The sequence below is a fragment of the Cricetulus griseus genome, chromosome 4, assembly GCF_003668045.3.
Source record: "Cricetulus griseus strain 17A/GY chromosome 4, alternate assembly CriGri-PICRH-1.0, whole genome shotgun sequence".
NCBI lineage: Eukaryota > Metazoa > Chordata > Mammalia > Rodentia > Cricetidae > Cricetulus > Cricetulus griseus.
The window spans coordinates 121,038,989-121,054,077 of NC_048597.1; the positions used below are offsets into that span (position 1 = coordinate 121,038,989).

Sequence of the window (15,089 nt, forward strand, 5' to 3'; positions counted from 1 at the left end):
ATTCAGTAAGCATGCTTATGCAAATAAGCTTCTGGACTTGAGTCCCTGAGTATGTCTCAGGATCATCACAGAATGCTTCAAACGCAACTCAGTCTGAAAGAAATGACCAGGATGACTTATTTTAGCAGAGACAAGAAGCTTCCTGTGACATGTAGAAATGGTAGGCTCATCTCTCCTGCAGTGTGTGTGTGCGTCTGTGTGTGTATGTGTGTGTGTGTGTGTGTGTGTGTGTGTATGTGTGTGCATGTGTGCGTTTGTGTGTTTGCATGTGTATGTGTGTGTGTTCATGTGTGTGTTGGATTTATTAGCACAAAAGTTGCAGACAAATGGAAAAGCGTCTTGCCCTTTGGGAGAATTCTTTCTATGAGGGCAGTAACTATCATAAATCTGTTTTGGAGATAACTTTCTAAGACTGGCTCTGTTTTCTGCTATTGTCAGTTCCCCAGTTATGGTCCTCTTCTGCCATCCTTTCTGGCATTTGTCAATGGAGTCTGGAACAGCTTTTAGAGGTTAATCTTTGAAAAGATCATTGCTGTTGAGGACTGGCTTAGCAGCATAATTTAACTTGATTTATAACCTAGTTTAAACCAAATGCACATCAAGAATGACAATAATTATTCTTTCTCTGTATTAAGATCTTATTGAATGCCAGTTATAATTACATAATTACACATTCAATTCCTGAAACACCTCCACAATTTAAGCACCTCAGCCCATTACAGATAAAGAAGAGAAGAATTAGAGGCTGAGAAGGTCAGTTGAGGTCACACACCAATAGATGGCCAAGTTGAAATTGAAATTCTGTCTGTACAGTTTCTATTTCTCCCATATTTACATGACAGTTGTCTATGTCTGGAATGAAAGGGATTCTTGTGGACAGGTGCTTCATAGAAATGGTGACCTGCTAGTTAATGATGTAGCCCATTCCTTTGTTCACTTCATTGGAATGAGATTCAGAAGGTCGAGATGGTGCAACCATGGGCATGGTGAATTGAACAGAGAGCTGACTTACTCATGGATATGTCTTTACCTTCCAGGAAGATTTCCAACCTGAAGCAGCCTCAGAGACCAACTGGGAATCAGTCACAAGCTCTATCTCGGTGAGTAATTTATTATTTTGTTGCCAGTGAACAAAACTGCTAGATGAGCTCAGGTTGGCCTCAGAGGGACTCAACTGCATTAAGAACTCTGGCTTGACTGTAAGCCAGATCTCAGGCAGTTTGAGCTCCTCTGTTTCTTTCAGGCACAGCCCCTGTTGGCTCCTTTTTAACATTTGCATTTCCAAGAGTCTTTGCAGGCTGGGAAAATCTCAGTGTTTACAGTAAGATGACTTAAGTGAAAATCAGCCATGCACAGCTCTGATTGGGATATAACACATATCTTACCCTGCGGCTGTAAAGCATTTCATGTCTCATTTTATTTCCTCCAAATTTAGCCATTTCTCGGGATCTTATCCATCCCTTATCTGCTTTGCATGGGAAGAACAGATCTTGCCTTCACCAATCCTGCATGTAGAACTTATGCAGTAATAAAATACAATATAATAAAGCCAAGCTCTTCTCAGCCAGGCCTAAGCATGGTGAACGAGTATCTGTAGTTCTAACACGGGGCCATGTGGCTGAGTCAGTGGTACTGTTTTTAAGCCAATGGTGTTTTTTTTTTCTTACTAGAGCAATGTGTTTAACTCCCTCTATGGCAAGGTTTCAACAAGCCTGCATTCTGTATCTCTTGAAATCCCCCAGTGTGGCTAATTAATTTATATATACATCCTCTGCCTCCAGAGCTCAGAGATCATTGAAGAAAAGGAAGTATCAAGATTGTAAGAGCAGAGGTAGTGAGTATCTGCAGAAAAAAACTGTATTTTACAGACATGGAAAGATGGTTACAAACATGAGCCAATAGCAGCTGTGTTTGCCTGCACAAGATCAAGCCACATCAAACCCCTCCTGGGTGGAAATTGCTCCTCTAGCTGAAGAGCAGTTGGTGGCTTCTGGAGAGTAAAGAGTCAGATCTCTACTCACAGAGTGGAATGTCCGACACCTGAGGATGTACAGGCAGCTCTAAGTGGACTCAATGGGTGTTTCGGTTTTGTTTTTGTTTTTATAAGAGCCAGTGAAATTGGGAGGAAAGGTGTTGAGGAAATAGGGAAGGGCTTAGAAGACAAGGGATGGGGAGGGAATTAAAATGAAGGTAATTTTAATTCAGTTAACATTGTATTTTATCCTCATAAATATATAATAGAAATATATAATAGAAGCTCAGAGAGACCACATCCTATACATGTATAAAAGTATCAGAAAATTGAAACAAATAGGGCATTAGGGGACTAGATAGGAAAAGAGGACTGAGGATGTGGTGGTGATGCTCTGAGTCACACACATTCTGTGCTTAGCTCAGTGGAGGCCACTCTGTTAGGTGGAGAATGTCAAAAAGAGCAGGCACCATGGGCACATTCCACAGACTAAGCAGGAGGGCAGGGCATTTATCAGCCTGTGGCTATTGACACTGAGTCCACACTAGAGGGGCCTTTGAAGCCAGGGCTGAAGGCCAAAGGACACTCCAGCTTCCTTTCCATCTTACTATGATGGCTCAGGGTGGTCTGACTATTCCTGCTCTTGAGTGCAGAGCCAAACAGTTTACTTGCCCTTTACCTAATGAAGCATAATCCAGGCTTTTAAACAGGGGGAAGATTGGCTTATCCCTTTGGAATATTTGGCAAAGTTCAGCCCTGGTCAATATTTACTGAAAACTTGTGGTTTGCCATTCTGAGCCTTTAGCCCGATTGGAAGAGCATGAGAACCAAGTGTTCTGTTTGTTGTTTCAATTAATTTTCCTTAGTATACAGTGAGAGTGAGTGTTGGTCATACATATGATATATACATTGAGCAATTTGCTCTCATTCACGCCCCCCACTGCTCTCTTCCATCCTTCCTCTTTGTTGTCCCCCCTCCTCTGTGAAAACTCTTCTTAGTTTTTAGAAATGTTTAAAGTAGTGTAAGGATCACTAGACCACCTATCAATTTCTATAAGGACCATATTTTGTTTTGTAAAAATTAATTCAGAGGTTATTTTTATGCAGTAGGCATGCTTTTGTGGTAATTTTAATTCAATTAACATTTTAGTTTAACATTATAATTTATCTTTATAAATATATAACAGAAGCTCAATGCAACCAAATGCATGGTGCAGCTGAAGAGATACATGTAAGTGGCTCTCTGAAGTTTTTTTAAATATTCACTTCAGAAACAAATATTCTTGTAGGTTTATGAGGTCAGTTAATGTGTTCCTGATTATCATCCTGTGTCTGTCAACTCCCTAAGTGAAACCTGGAAAACAACCACGAATCCCATGCAGAGGGATAAGACTCAATTCTATGTGCAGTTTGAACTCCAGCTCATGGTTAGAGGGGATTCTGTGGTCTCAGCTTACCCTGCCTCCCTCCCAGGACTGAGAATCCCTTAAGAGCTCCTTCTGGGAGAAATGTCTGGGTACAAAGCAACACTCCAGGCATTGTTGAGAGCCATCTAAGAAGGCTTCTTGCAGCCACTTTCCCCTGGCAAAAAGCTTCTACTTGTGTGCAGATGGTTTGATTGACGTTCTTTTATTTCAAAGTTTTTAAATGCTAAAAGTCTCATAGCTTTGGTCAACTCATTTGATTTGTGGGGTAATAAACCTGCATTGAGATATAAGGCTAATTGTGTGGTAGATATGAACCACTAGGGATGGAGCAAATAATTATAAGTTATTCGTACATGGTGAATGGAGATTTGAAACTATAGTGTGACTTACAAGTGTCATATACCCATAACATGTGAATATCAAGAGAGTCTTAGAAAGCAAAATCATGTGACTCTATCAGAGTTCAGCTCATGTCACACACACACACACACACACACACACACACACACACACACACACAATTAATTTAAAGAACTAGCCTGTCAATAACTGAAGGAACAGGACCTAGGAATATGGTTCCACAGTTAAGAGCAATTGCTGCTCTTACAGAAGACCCAGGTTAAGTTCCCTGTACCCACAACCAACCATAGCTCCAGTTCCAGGGACTCTGACACCCTTTTCTGACCTCTATGGTCCCCAGGCATGTGTTTCGTACATATTAATACAAGCTTGCGATGCAAAACTCATCTTATATACATAAAATAAATAAATATAAGACATTTTTTAAAAAGAACTGAAGCCAGGCGTTGGTGGCACGCCTTTAATCCGCACTCGGGAGGCAGAGGCAGACAGATCTCTGTGAGTTCAAGGTCAGCCTGGTCCCCAGAGAGAATGCCAGGATAGTCTCCAAAGCTACACAGAGAAACCCTGTCTCAAAAAAACCAAAAAAAAAAAAAAAAAACCAAAAAAAAAAAAAAAAACAAGAAACCAGTATGTCTGCACCCATATGAAGTTTGTATTATCACCAGCAAGGTGAGGATAGAGCGTGTCTTTTTCTTGGCTCAAACTCTAAACAAACCCCTCTTAAGTTATGCATGACAAATACCACGTGACCATATAAACAATTGCTTGTACATACCTGTGTGGCCTCATAGGTAGGTGGCGAAAGCACCATGGTGGGGAAAGGATGAGACTCTGCTCATTTTGATGGGGCTAACTAAAAGTGGACAACTTCATCCATCTATCTCCAACTCCCACATTCCCCCTAATCCTCCTACAAAACATAAATGGAAACTGCTCCCGGGTCACACCAGTGGTAACAGATTTCATTAGACTCCATAATTTCACCAACTAGAATGCAGTCACCTGAATGTGGGGGATCACAGAGTTATTCTCAGACCTGTAGGTGGTTGAATAGGGAAGACTAGGAGAAAAGTGAGAGCATTGGTGTATGGTTGCAAGATCTGGAACATGTGCTATTTCTATCTCCTGCAGTTCAGTTTTAAGAAGGCAAGTTTTCATTCATTTCTACTCCCACTTTAGTGATGGGAAATACTTACCTGTGGGGAGATCTTAGTTGTTTGATCGTTTCTTTAAAGATGTTTACTTTGAGGCTGTGTTCTTTCTGTTTCCCTGATAATGGGTCACGAATTTTCACAGAGATGTTTGACTCATGGCTCATTTGCCTCAAGATTATACCAGGGTTACCGGAGTAAGTACTTAAAAACTATATGACAATGCATTATTTCTAGCATAATATGTAATCCTCTCCTGGCCTTTCAAAGGCACTGCGTTCATCATTTAAATAATATTCTGGGACTCTTTTAATGACAACTGGAATCACTGCTAAGTGATGGCATTCCTTTTACCTTTTTCCTTTTAATATGCTTCCCATGTGAACCTTGCTCTCTTAAGTTAAGAGTCAGTTCAGTGCTAATTATCTTGTTGACAGTAAATAAGCTGGTTAAAGTGCCAGATTTTATCAGAATGTCTCCAGAGTAGTCAAACTCAGCTCAGACAGTGCCTGCAATGGGAAGTATGTGGGAAGAGGGTGGTGCACAGAAACTCAGCATGAAAGAACAGATCAGATCATCAGAAATCACCCGAAAGGAGCTCGGAGATTAATTCTATTATTAGTTAATATATGAATGATCTGGGTCTAGGAGCCAAGAAATCAGATGTCAACTTTTATATTCTACTTAGCCTTTATATTTTGAAATGATCACAGCTCAGATGGACTGGAAGTTTTATGATCTTCTTGGCTTTGATGTCCGTAAGAGCATGTGCAGTGTTGTGCATTAGAGTGGTACACTTGAGTTATTTAACAATATGACAATTCAGTACCAGATTACCATGGTAATCTATCTGTGTTCCTTCAGTATGGTCATATGATTGTTGTATTTCAAGCAATGGACCCTTTCTAAGTACACTGAGCTATATGTCACTCTTAGGGGGTGTCCTATCACTCTCCATCAGTAACGGACCCCACGCTCACTGCTGATGCTCTGGACAAAACAATTGCAGAATTCGACACCGTAGAAGATCTGCTCAAGCACTTCAATCCAGAGTCTTGGCAAGATGATCTGGAAAATTTGTATCTGGACACCCCTCATTATAGAGGCAGGTCATACCATGACCGGAAGTCCAAAGGTAAGAAGCAGAGTGTTGGATGTTCTTCATCAGTAAGTGAGAGTGTTTGGAGTAATAATAAGAATCTGTAATGTAATCTATTTAATTCGCTCAAGTCTGGTGAGTACTGTCAGTCCATTATCACATCTGTGAGCCACAATACTTTCAGATTAAGATGTGTGTTTTGTTCAAACTGTTGTTTGTGTCTGGTTGAAAAGGATAGACCGTAGTTTGGAGGCCTTATGAAAATTATCTGTGGCCTATAAATATGGTATGGTAGGTAAAGGATAGACCATAGTTTGGAGGTCTTATGAAAAGTGTCTGTGGCCTAAAAAATGGCATGTTAGGTAAAGAGCTTACTTCAAAGCATCAGGACCCCATACTGGCACTCAGATAAAATGGCAGACATGATAGTGGACATCTGAAATCCAGTACTGGGGAAATGGAGAGCAGCAGATCTCTGGGCTCACTGTTTAGTAGTTGTAGCCCGAGAACTGTGAGAAACCCTGCCTCAAAACATGAAAATAAAAAAAAAATTAGGTAGAAAGTCATTGAGAAAGATTCCTGGCATCAAACTCTGACCCCCACATGCACCTTAATATATGTCTGCATACACATGCACACAAGGACATATACATACACACAACACACAATAGAAACACAAAACAAAACATCTAGGCTAGCTTCCTATTGGTAGGTAAATCCTGATTTAACAGTGGAAGAAGCCAAAGCCAGGAACTGTGTATGGATCATGTGCCAGAGGCTGCATGGCTAGGTGACAGTGGAGAAGAAATGAGCTACCTGGTGTCTGGTTTATATCAATACTGTCCATGTAATCAATCACTGTGCTTTTCCCACAGCTGTCAGTGTTGGTGCTTGGCACAGGATTGCCGGTGTTATGGCCAGAGGGCTGCTGTGAACAGCTAGGCCTCTGCACCAGTTCAATTCTGCCCATTCAATGCTGGTTTGCTTGAACACACACTGCAGGCATGTTGAGCATATCCTCTTATCCCCTCCTTCTGACACTTGCTTCTACTCTCATGTTTTCTGTTTATTATGTCTTACATTACTATATGAAATCTAGAAGCCATAAATGAAGAAAAATGTGAAATCTGCTTTCTGAGATTAAGTTAATATGATTATCTGCAGTCACACATATTTTCCTGCAGCTGACAATATTCATTCTGATCCATGTCTGTCTAGTAAGTACTAGGCACATATGTGACTCACAGGCTGAGAAGGTAAGGGTCCCAAGAATAAGAACTTCTGGGACAGTTTAAAGGCATGTCTAAGCCAATTTCATTGTAAGTTTGAGGAAAAGAATAATGACGGAGAAAGAGAATGTTTATTCAGAAAATTCAAGGACAAATAACTCCAACACTTTAAAAAATAAAATCATTATGTTGTATATTTATCACACAGAAGACTGACATAATCTTAGAAAAAGAATGTGTCTTTAAGTATGTAATCAGTAAACATAGCTACCTCTAGTCAAATTCCTATTATGTATTATGCTTTATTATTTGATAAGATTTGTTATTAAGTTTTGCTAACAGGTCTCATAGGGTTTGTGTCACATAGCTGTGAAGGTGTTCAGCCAAGACATGATCTGTTTCCCACACTGTGTAATGTCAAGGGTGTTTTCAGGCTCTGAGCCCAGGCTGCTTCCATACAACCCATGAGAATGCTGAGCCTGAATGACTAGTTATTAAACTTCTGTCAGAGTTTTCTGCTCCTGGCTTAGGTCATAAATCTTACATACTAAACATGCATGGTGGAGGAAGAGCAAAAGAGGTGCAGGTGCCCTGGTGTTTCTCCATCCATGTGACAGGGAAGGAATATCTCCGTCCTCGGGGCTCAGACTGGATGCATCTCAAAGATGGCATTGCTGTATTTGTGGGTCTCCACTAGGTCAACCCGAAGGGAAGCAGAAAATCCCAGCAGAAACCGTTTTTAAAGTATGGTCTCAGACACAGAATTAGGGGCATCCGACCGTTCCTTCAGACATCTCAGCGCCAACAGCTGCTGAAGTGTGGTACTTGACAGCTCATCCCTGCAAACACTAAACTTAAAATTGCTGAGCGGCTGGGCAATGGAGACTCATGTCTTTATTCCCAGCCAGGTAGATCTCTGTAATGAGGACAGCCTGGTCTATAGAGTCTACAGAGTGAGTTCTAGGACAGCTAGGGCTATATAGAGAAACCCTGCCTGCAGCAGGTGGGAAGATCGCTGAGTCCTGCTTTTTTTTTTTTTTTTTTTTTTTTTTTTTTCCTGAAAATTACGTTGTATGGGGAAATCTGAATTCAAGTCCTACCCTTATGGGCTTTGTGATATTTTATAAATCACTGATCTTTCCTTTGTTTCTGGTTCCTCTTGGTAAGGTACATATCAGCTTCTTGTGAGGGCTATCCCGGGAGCCCTGAATTATGTCAACCATGTGACATTTGTTCCAGAATGTTTAGCTAGCTCTACCAACTTTCAGTTCTGAAATATGTGTGTGTCGCTTCTTGGTGAACTCATCTTGTCCCTTACCCGGTACTTAAGAAGCATAACACCAAACACAGAGAAAACTTTGGTTTTTTTAAAGGGAATAAGCAATTCTAGGAACTTACCTTTATCTGAATCAATAATTTTATGGAATGCATTATGAAAATCAGTTGCATAGCCCCACCCCAGACATGTTGATCCAGAATCTTTGAGGGCAGAGGCTGGGGTAACTGATGGTCTTTACTGACTTTTTGGGGTGTCCTGAAAGCTACCATGTAGACAGCATTCGGCCCGTATGTCTAATGTGCATTTTGTACGTGATTGGATATTTGATGAATTTTTGAAGTGCTAAGGATTGAAGTTGGGGCCTTGCACACACCTACTAGCTCTCCACTCCTCCTCAGTTCATTGTGCTTCTAAAATCCATAGCAATCCACCCACAGGCAGAAATGTCCCTTCCTTAAGAATGCCTTTGCTTACAGAAGTAACCTTGCCAGAGCATTCAAGGCAGTGTTCTACTTGATGTTTGTGACAAAGTAAACAGCTTTCCTCTCCCCTGTTGGTTTAGGTTCCATTTCTTAGTCTCATGTATAAAACACCCTGAAGGCAAACTCACTCATGCCTTTCATTTAACCCTGCCAAGTCATAGCTGTCTCTGCACTGAACAAATGTGCTGCTCTAATTGTCTGTCATCCCGCTGAGGCTGGACCACCTGCACAGATCACGGAGGAAGGGAAAGTTGCTTTGATATTTCAGCCGGTGTTTTCTGCCTTTAGAACTTAAAAATACAAGCCTAGCCGGTCAGTGGTGGAACACGCCTTTAATCCCAGCAGAGGCAGGTGGTCTCTGTGAGTGCAAGACCAGCCTGGTCTACAAGAGCGAGTTCCAGGACAGGCTCCAAAGCCACAGAGAAATGCTATCTCAAAAGCCCCCCCCCCAAAAAAGATACAAACCTAGGGCTTGGGTCCTGATGATCAAGGAGGGGAACGGTGAATAAGATGCGAATACAGGAGAGCAGTCATGCAGTGGTGAACCCTCCTTATAAAACCAAAACATTCCCTCGCTGTCACCATAAATATGTTAATGATATTGTAAAGGTAAATTAAGTGGATGTTCTTTCTAGCCTAATACTATCTAGCTTACTGCATGACCACTGTAGTTTAACTGAAGCTAAACTGTGATTCATTTAAATGATAGACCTGTGAACTTAGGTGCAGTGTGTATTTCTTTAAGCTCATAGAACAAAATTAGACATTTCTACATTAAGAAGTAATTAGTCCTAGGTTATGCTAAATTTGGATGTTAAGAAATTAACAATGCAGATAACAGCTAGCTCCTTGCTTCTAGAAGGAAAACTTGTCTTTTCACAATGATAACACCATGTCATAGTAATGCCCAAAACATGGTGGCAAAAGGGAAAGCCTCCCACAGTGTAAGTGCTGATGGAATTATAAGCAATAGCTGTGGTAAGCATGCTTGCCTGCAATGTGCCAGAACCTGAGTTCAATCTCTAGCAACACACACACACACACACACACACACACACACACACACACAGGAGGGGGAGAATATAAAATATTAGCAAATGTCTTGGCCTGCTCCAAATTAAAAGTTGTGAATTGTTAATAAAGTATGTTCCTCTCCAAAGAATTTGCCAGCTTTGGATGCACACACCACCATTGATAGGTGCTCCCTGTCAGTATTTTAACATTAAATGCAGCAAACGCCTTGCTTTTCAGTTCATTACAAACAGCACAATGTGAAATAGATGAGTTTTACAAATGCTAAATAGTTAGCTATTATAACTTTGGGATGGTTCCCAACCATTTCTGAGGATCTAATATCAATGCTGTCCATTTCTTCATTACATTTCCCTCTAATCTCTAAAAACATCTGACTCTACTTTTTAAAACAAGTTTCTCAGGCACAAGAAACTGAAGAATGGATATAATAGATGTGTCATATCAAGAAGTTTCCAAGTATACTGAGGTAGTAAATATTTGAAAAACCAAGTGCTTAGAGCACTGCTTTCCCTAGATGCTTATTTAATCCCTGGGTGAAAGGTTTTTTTTTTTTTTTTTTTTTATGAAGCCTTTGACTGAAATTAGTGAGCACTGGGCCAGCCAGGCTTGGGATGGTAGTTTCTGCAGCTCCCTGTGTAAGTGAGACACTCAGATGCACTGGAGACCAAATACCACAATAGATTTCCTTTTCTGACACGTCACTTCCTGAAACATGGTGAACACAAGATGAAAGTTTTCACAGTATTAAAAGTGTTTACCCTCAATTCTGAAATGTAACACAAAAAAAGGTTGAAGAATGCTGTGGATTAATAATCAAAAAGGACTTTGGAGTTGGAGCCAAGTGAATCTGCAGTACAATTCAAATTCAATTGTTAAAGCAATACCTGATTCTCTATTTCCCCCACTGTAAAATAGCTGTGATGGTAGCTACAGTTTGCAAAGCTGTATAAGGATGAGGCAGTAACAGTTTATCCCTCACCTAGTCACAGGTCTGCAAATGGTACTTGGTATTTATGTTAATGGCTTGCAAGCTCTCTCCAGAGCTAATTCCTTTTCTGAGCTCTGTGCTCTCCCCTGTAAGGATCTGAGGTCATGCAGTAATCTGGAGAGCCTCATGCAGTCTACAAACACTGTCATGTTTTCGTGTCTGTATAATTGGCACACTCATTTAGAGTTTGCCGAAGAACTGCCTAGTATAAAACTCGCTAGGATACTGCCTACCCACAAATTTTCTTAAACTGTTTTCATCATTATTTCCTCTCTCAAACTTTACTTTCTTTCTTAAGCTCTCAGGCATAGCATCTTTTTGCTCTCTGGACCACCAAGATTTAGGAAACATGTCCCTGCTGCATTTGAGTATATATGTTACAGGAATTGCCAGTGCAGGGAGAACCGACTCACTGGGTGCCTTTACTTGAGATAACAGTGTTGGTCACATGAAATCGAACTGAACACACCTGGCTGTTGCCCCTCTGATATTTAGCTGAAGGTGCCACGACCTCATCCCCTCGGCTACTTCTGCTGGAAGGGGACTCTGTTTTCAGCCTGACCTCATTTGTCTGCAAAGTTAATGTAGGTCACACCTGCCGAGAGCTGGGATTTGGATCTGGACTTCAAACACTGGAAATTCATTCAAGCTAAATAAATGCATGGTGTGACAGTATCATCATTCCTGTCTTTGCAGAAAGAGATACAAATTCTAAAAGGTTCATAGACCTTGTCTAAGTAGACAGCCATATCATGAACCTGGCTTTGCTGGCTACAAAGCTGTGGGCAATTCATATGTGTTTAAAGCTTAGAATCATAGGCTTAACAGTAAGAAAGAGGGATATTTAAAAACTCCCTGATGCTTAAGCACCCCTTCACTTGTTTTCTTAATTTTCATAGATAGGCTATTTAGTCGGCCCCCATAGTGTTCCCAGGGGTCAGAGACATGCCTAAAAATGGTGTCAATATTCTGCAAGTCTAATTCAATGCCTTTCAGAATCCTGTTATCCAGTTATTTCCTAGAACATCTTGGATGCCTGTCTACTAGTTTTAGACAAGTTACTTAACCTATTTGTAGTGGAGTCTCGACATCTAGAGGATAGAGACTTGTAAAGTAAAGGCTTGTCTTGAAACCAATACAAGTGTGTGCAAGAAACCAACACAATTGTGTAGGGCTCAGTAACTCCCCAATACCACATTGCTTCATGATGTTTCTGAATCTTAGATTTCAGCAATTGGCTGGTAACAATTATTGTCTTTTTATAGCCAATGGGAAATGTTTCTATTTATCAGACTATTCAGTCTATAAAAAGAATGATGAAATTTAAAATTTTTCATGGATTTGAGTTTAAATTATGCTAATTACTTCTAAGAATCATGAAATAATTGTGAGATTCTTTCCCAATTTTTGATTGATGCATAAAAATAATATGCACAATTTATGGGTGGTTTATAGAAGAGGACACCTGAAAAATCACAGTGAACTTGTAAAGCACATGAAGTGGATTGACTCCTAGTAGGGAATTTATGAACCTTGAAAAAAACTGAGAGCTCCTTGTTGCTTGTTATAAAAATACAATTATTCATGTATTCTCTCCCACAGGGACTACAAATCTACACCACAGCCTCAGTGTCCCCTTCTGAGCTCTTCCTACCAGGTTGCTATGACAGTCCACATTAAACAGGGCTGAGTTCCTCAGCATTTCAGGTGGGCATCTGAGAGGCATCCTCCTTAATGCCAGGTTCTAGATGCCCTGGGTATTCAAGCAGCTGTCTCCATGGAACAGCTGAGTCTACAGCTCTGATTCCCAGCACCTATCACTTTCCAGGCTACTTCCTAGGTTAGGTTAGAGTAAGAGCTTCCCAGCATATGAGACAATAATCAGTTTCAAATTATTTCTCCCTCTGTGTATGATTGGAAAGATTATGAGTAATTTCTTTCATTCATGTCATTGTTAGTTATTGAATACCAACTTTTTAGCAAAAAAATAAAATCTGGCACAAAGAGGAGGTATATTTTCTTTGGCTCCACACTGCTTCTCCTGGTGGTCATCATGTGGTTTTAGAAGAATATCTAAGTGAGCTGTGCCTACTTTTCCCATGAGGACCTGCACGGCAGGAAGGAGAACTAACGATGATTAATCTGGTTTCATAAACCTTACAGGTCATGGAAGATGTTTGCATTTTTTTCTTTTCTTAATTTTTCAAAGATTTTACATTCTCCACCATGAAAGTAATCTCATATTTGTGTATAGTTTATATGGAGATTTCATGTAGTCACATATGAGTACATGATACAGTTTCTGGCTGGTGGTCTAATAGACTCAGATAAGATGAGCTGCCTCTTCCCCCCTTCTAATCCCTCATCTATTAGAAATGGGGCAGCGGTTTCCATTCATATTCCCATTCTAAGATAAAGACAGAATTCTTACCACAGCCCAGGTTAACCTGCACTTGGGCAGCCCTTTAAGGCTGAGGCTGTAGCAGGGAGGTACTTCCTAACCCTGACCCATGGGCCACATTCTACCTTGCATTACTGTTTCCAGAAGGAGATTTGCATCTTGGAACCTTCTTACCATTTCTAGAAAATTATCAGTGCAGAGTACTCAGGCCTTAACTGATGTCAAAGAGTCATTGTAAAAAGTCTACAGTCAAATTGAAAGGGAAAGCAAAACTGGCATTATAATACCGTGTCCACTTGGGTGAAATAAAGGGAATTAGGTGAAATTGATGAACATTTGAATTAAGCTTGAGATCGCCTTGTTTCTCCTTTGTTGTTCAGCCTAGAAATGGAACCCACAAAGTAAGTCCTGTCCCTAGGGAGGCTCACACTGGAGAGCTCCTTGAGGCTTGAGTTCTCACTCACTCTATACTACTTTGTAATCAGTCTTCTCTGACCAGCAGCTCAATATATGGTGTAACCAGTAAGAAGACCGTCTTCACTGTCATTCTAAGCTGAGTGCTTCTGTGGTCTCTGTGCCCTGGTGAGAGCAGTCACACAGTGATTTGATGCATTAAATTGGGCAGCCTTGTAAATCTCTTGCTGTGAAAAGTGGAAGTGAGCAGTGCTTGGCTATAAAAACATGTCTGCAGTATGAGGGGGTCTTTCCAAGGGGAACTAGACTGGTGTGTTTTACCTAGATTGCTGAAGGAACCTAGAAGAGAAGGCATACTGCAAACTGGCTTAGATACCCCTGCCTGTGCAGATGTTACCACTCACTATCCCACCTTCAGCTCAGTACCCTTCAAAAAGCTGATACAGATCCAGTGATGTTGGTTTTCTTTAACTGCAGCTTTAACATTTTCCATTCACTTTCGTTATTCTACTTAAAAGGATTAGGGAGAAAAAAAAAACTGTAGTCCCATTTAGAAGTTGCATAGCACAAGGCTGTGGTGAGGAAACAGCTCAACGTATGTATGCCTTGTCTTTGCCTTTGTGGGCATCAGGAACCCACCCACCCACATGTTAATTTCATCTTTTCTCTTCTGTTGGACAAATGCATTGTCGTTATCACTAGCAGCAGATTTGGCCCTCTACCTCATCCTGGTCTACCAGCCCGATAATGCACAGGCCAGCAGGAGTATTTATCTCAAGGTGACACTTGCAATGGCTGACTGCTGCACTTCTTAATCTGTTTATGCAATCCTTCGTCCTTTGCTTGCAGTTGTTGGCAGGGCTTTAGCAGCAATAAAAATGGTTCCTTTCCCAAGACAGAGTTCATTCGATTTAAAACTGGATTGATTATAGCTAAACTTATGACATGGCTTTACAAAGGAAGAAAAAACAGCAATAAATTATGCACAGTGACTATTTAGCATTTATTGAGTCCCCACAGTGTCCTGGGCTCAGCACATAACTGCTAGGAATGAACCACTGCCCTTGAGAATCAAAGCACAGCTGTCTATTTGAAAAGGCACTGGGACAGCCCATCAATCCAGGTGCCATTTAACTCCCATTCAAGGGTCACCTGGCCATATGGCCACTCAGCATTATTCCCAGTGATGTTTTCTGACTTTATGGAGTTAACGGACTGTTGGCCCATATCTGTGTATTCTCTTAATTTT

General features: G+C 40.8%; 1 protein-coding gene across 2 annotated transcripts in view; it reads left to right on the plus strand.

Moving 5' to 3' along the window:
- The window catches only part of Pdgfd (platelet derived growth factor D), a 214,441-nt gene that overhangs the window by 179,324 nt on the left and 20,028 nt on the right, over positions 1-15,089 (plus strand). For both annotated transcript variants that reach the window (XM_027415193.2, XM_027415194.2), the window contains exons 4-5: positions 1,038-1,100; positions 5,850-6,048. In XM_027415193.2, coding sequence (XP_027270994.1) covers positions 1,038-1,100; positions 5,850-6,048 — 262 coding nt within the window. The remainder of the gene's footprint in view (positions 1-1,037; positions 1,101-5,849; positions 6,049-15,089) is intronic.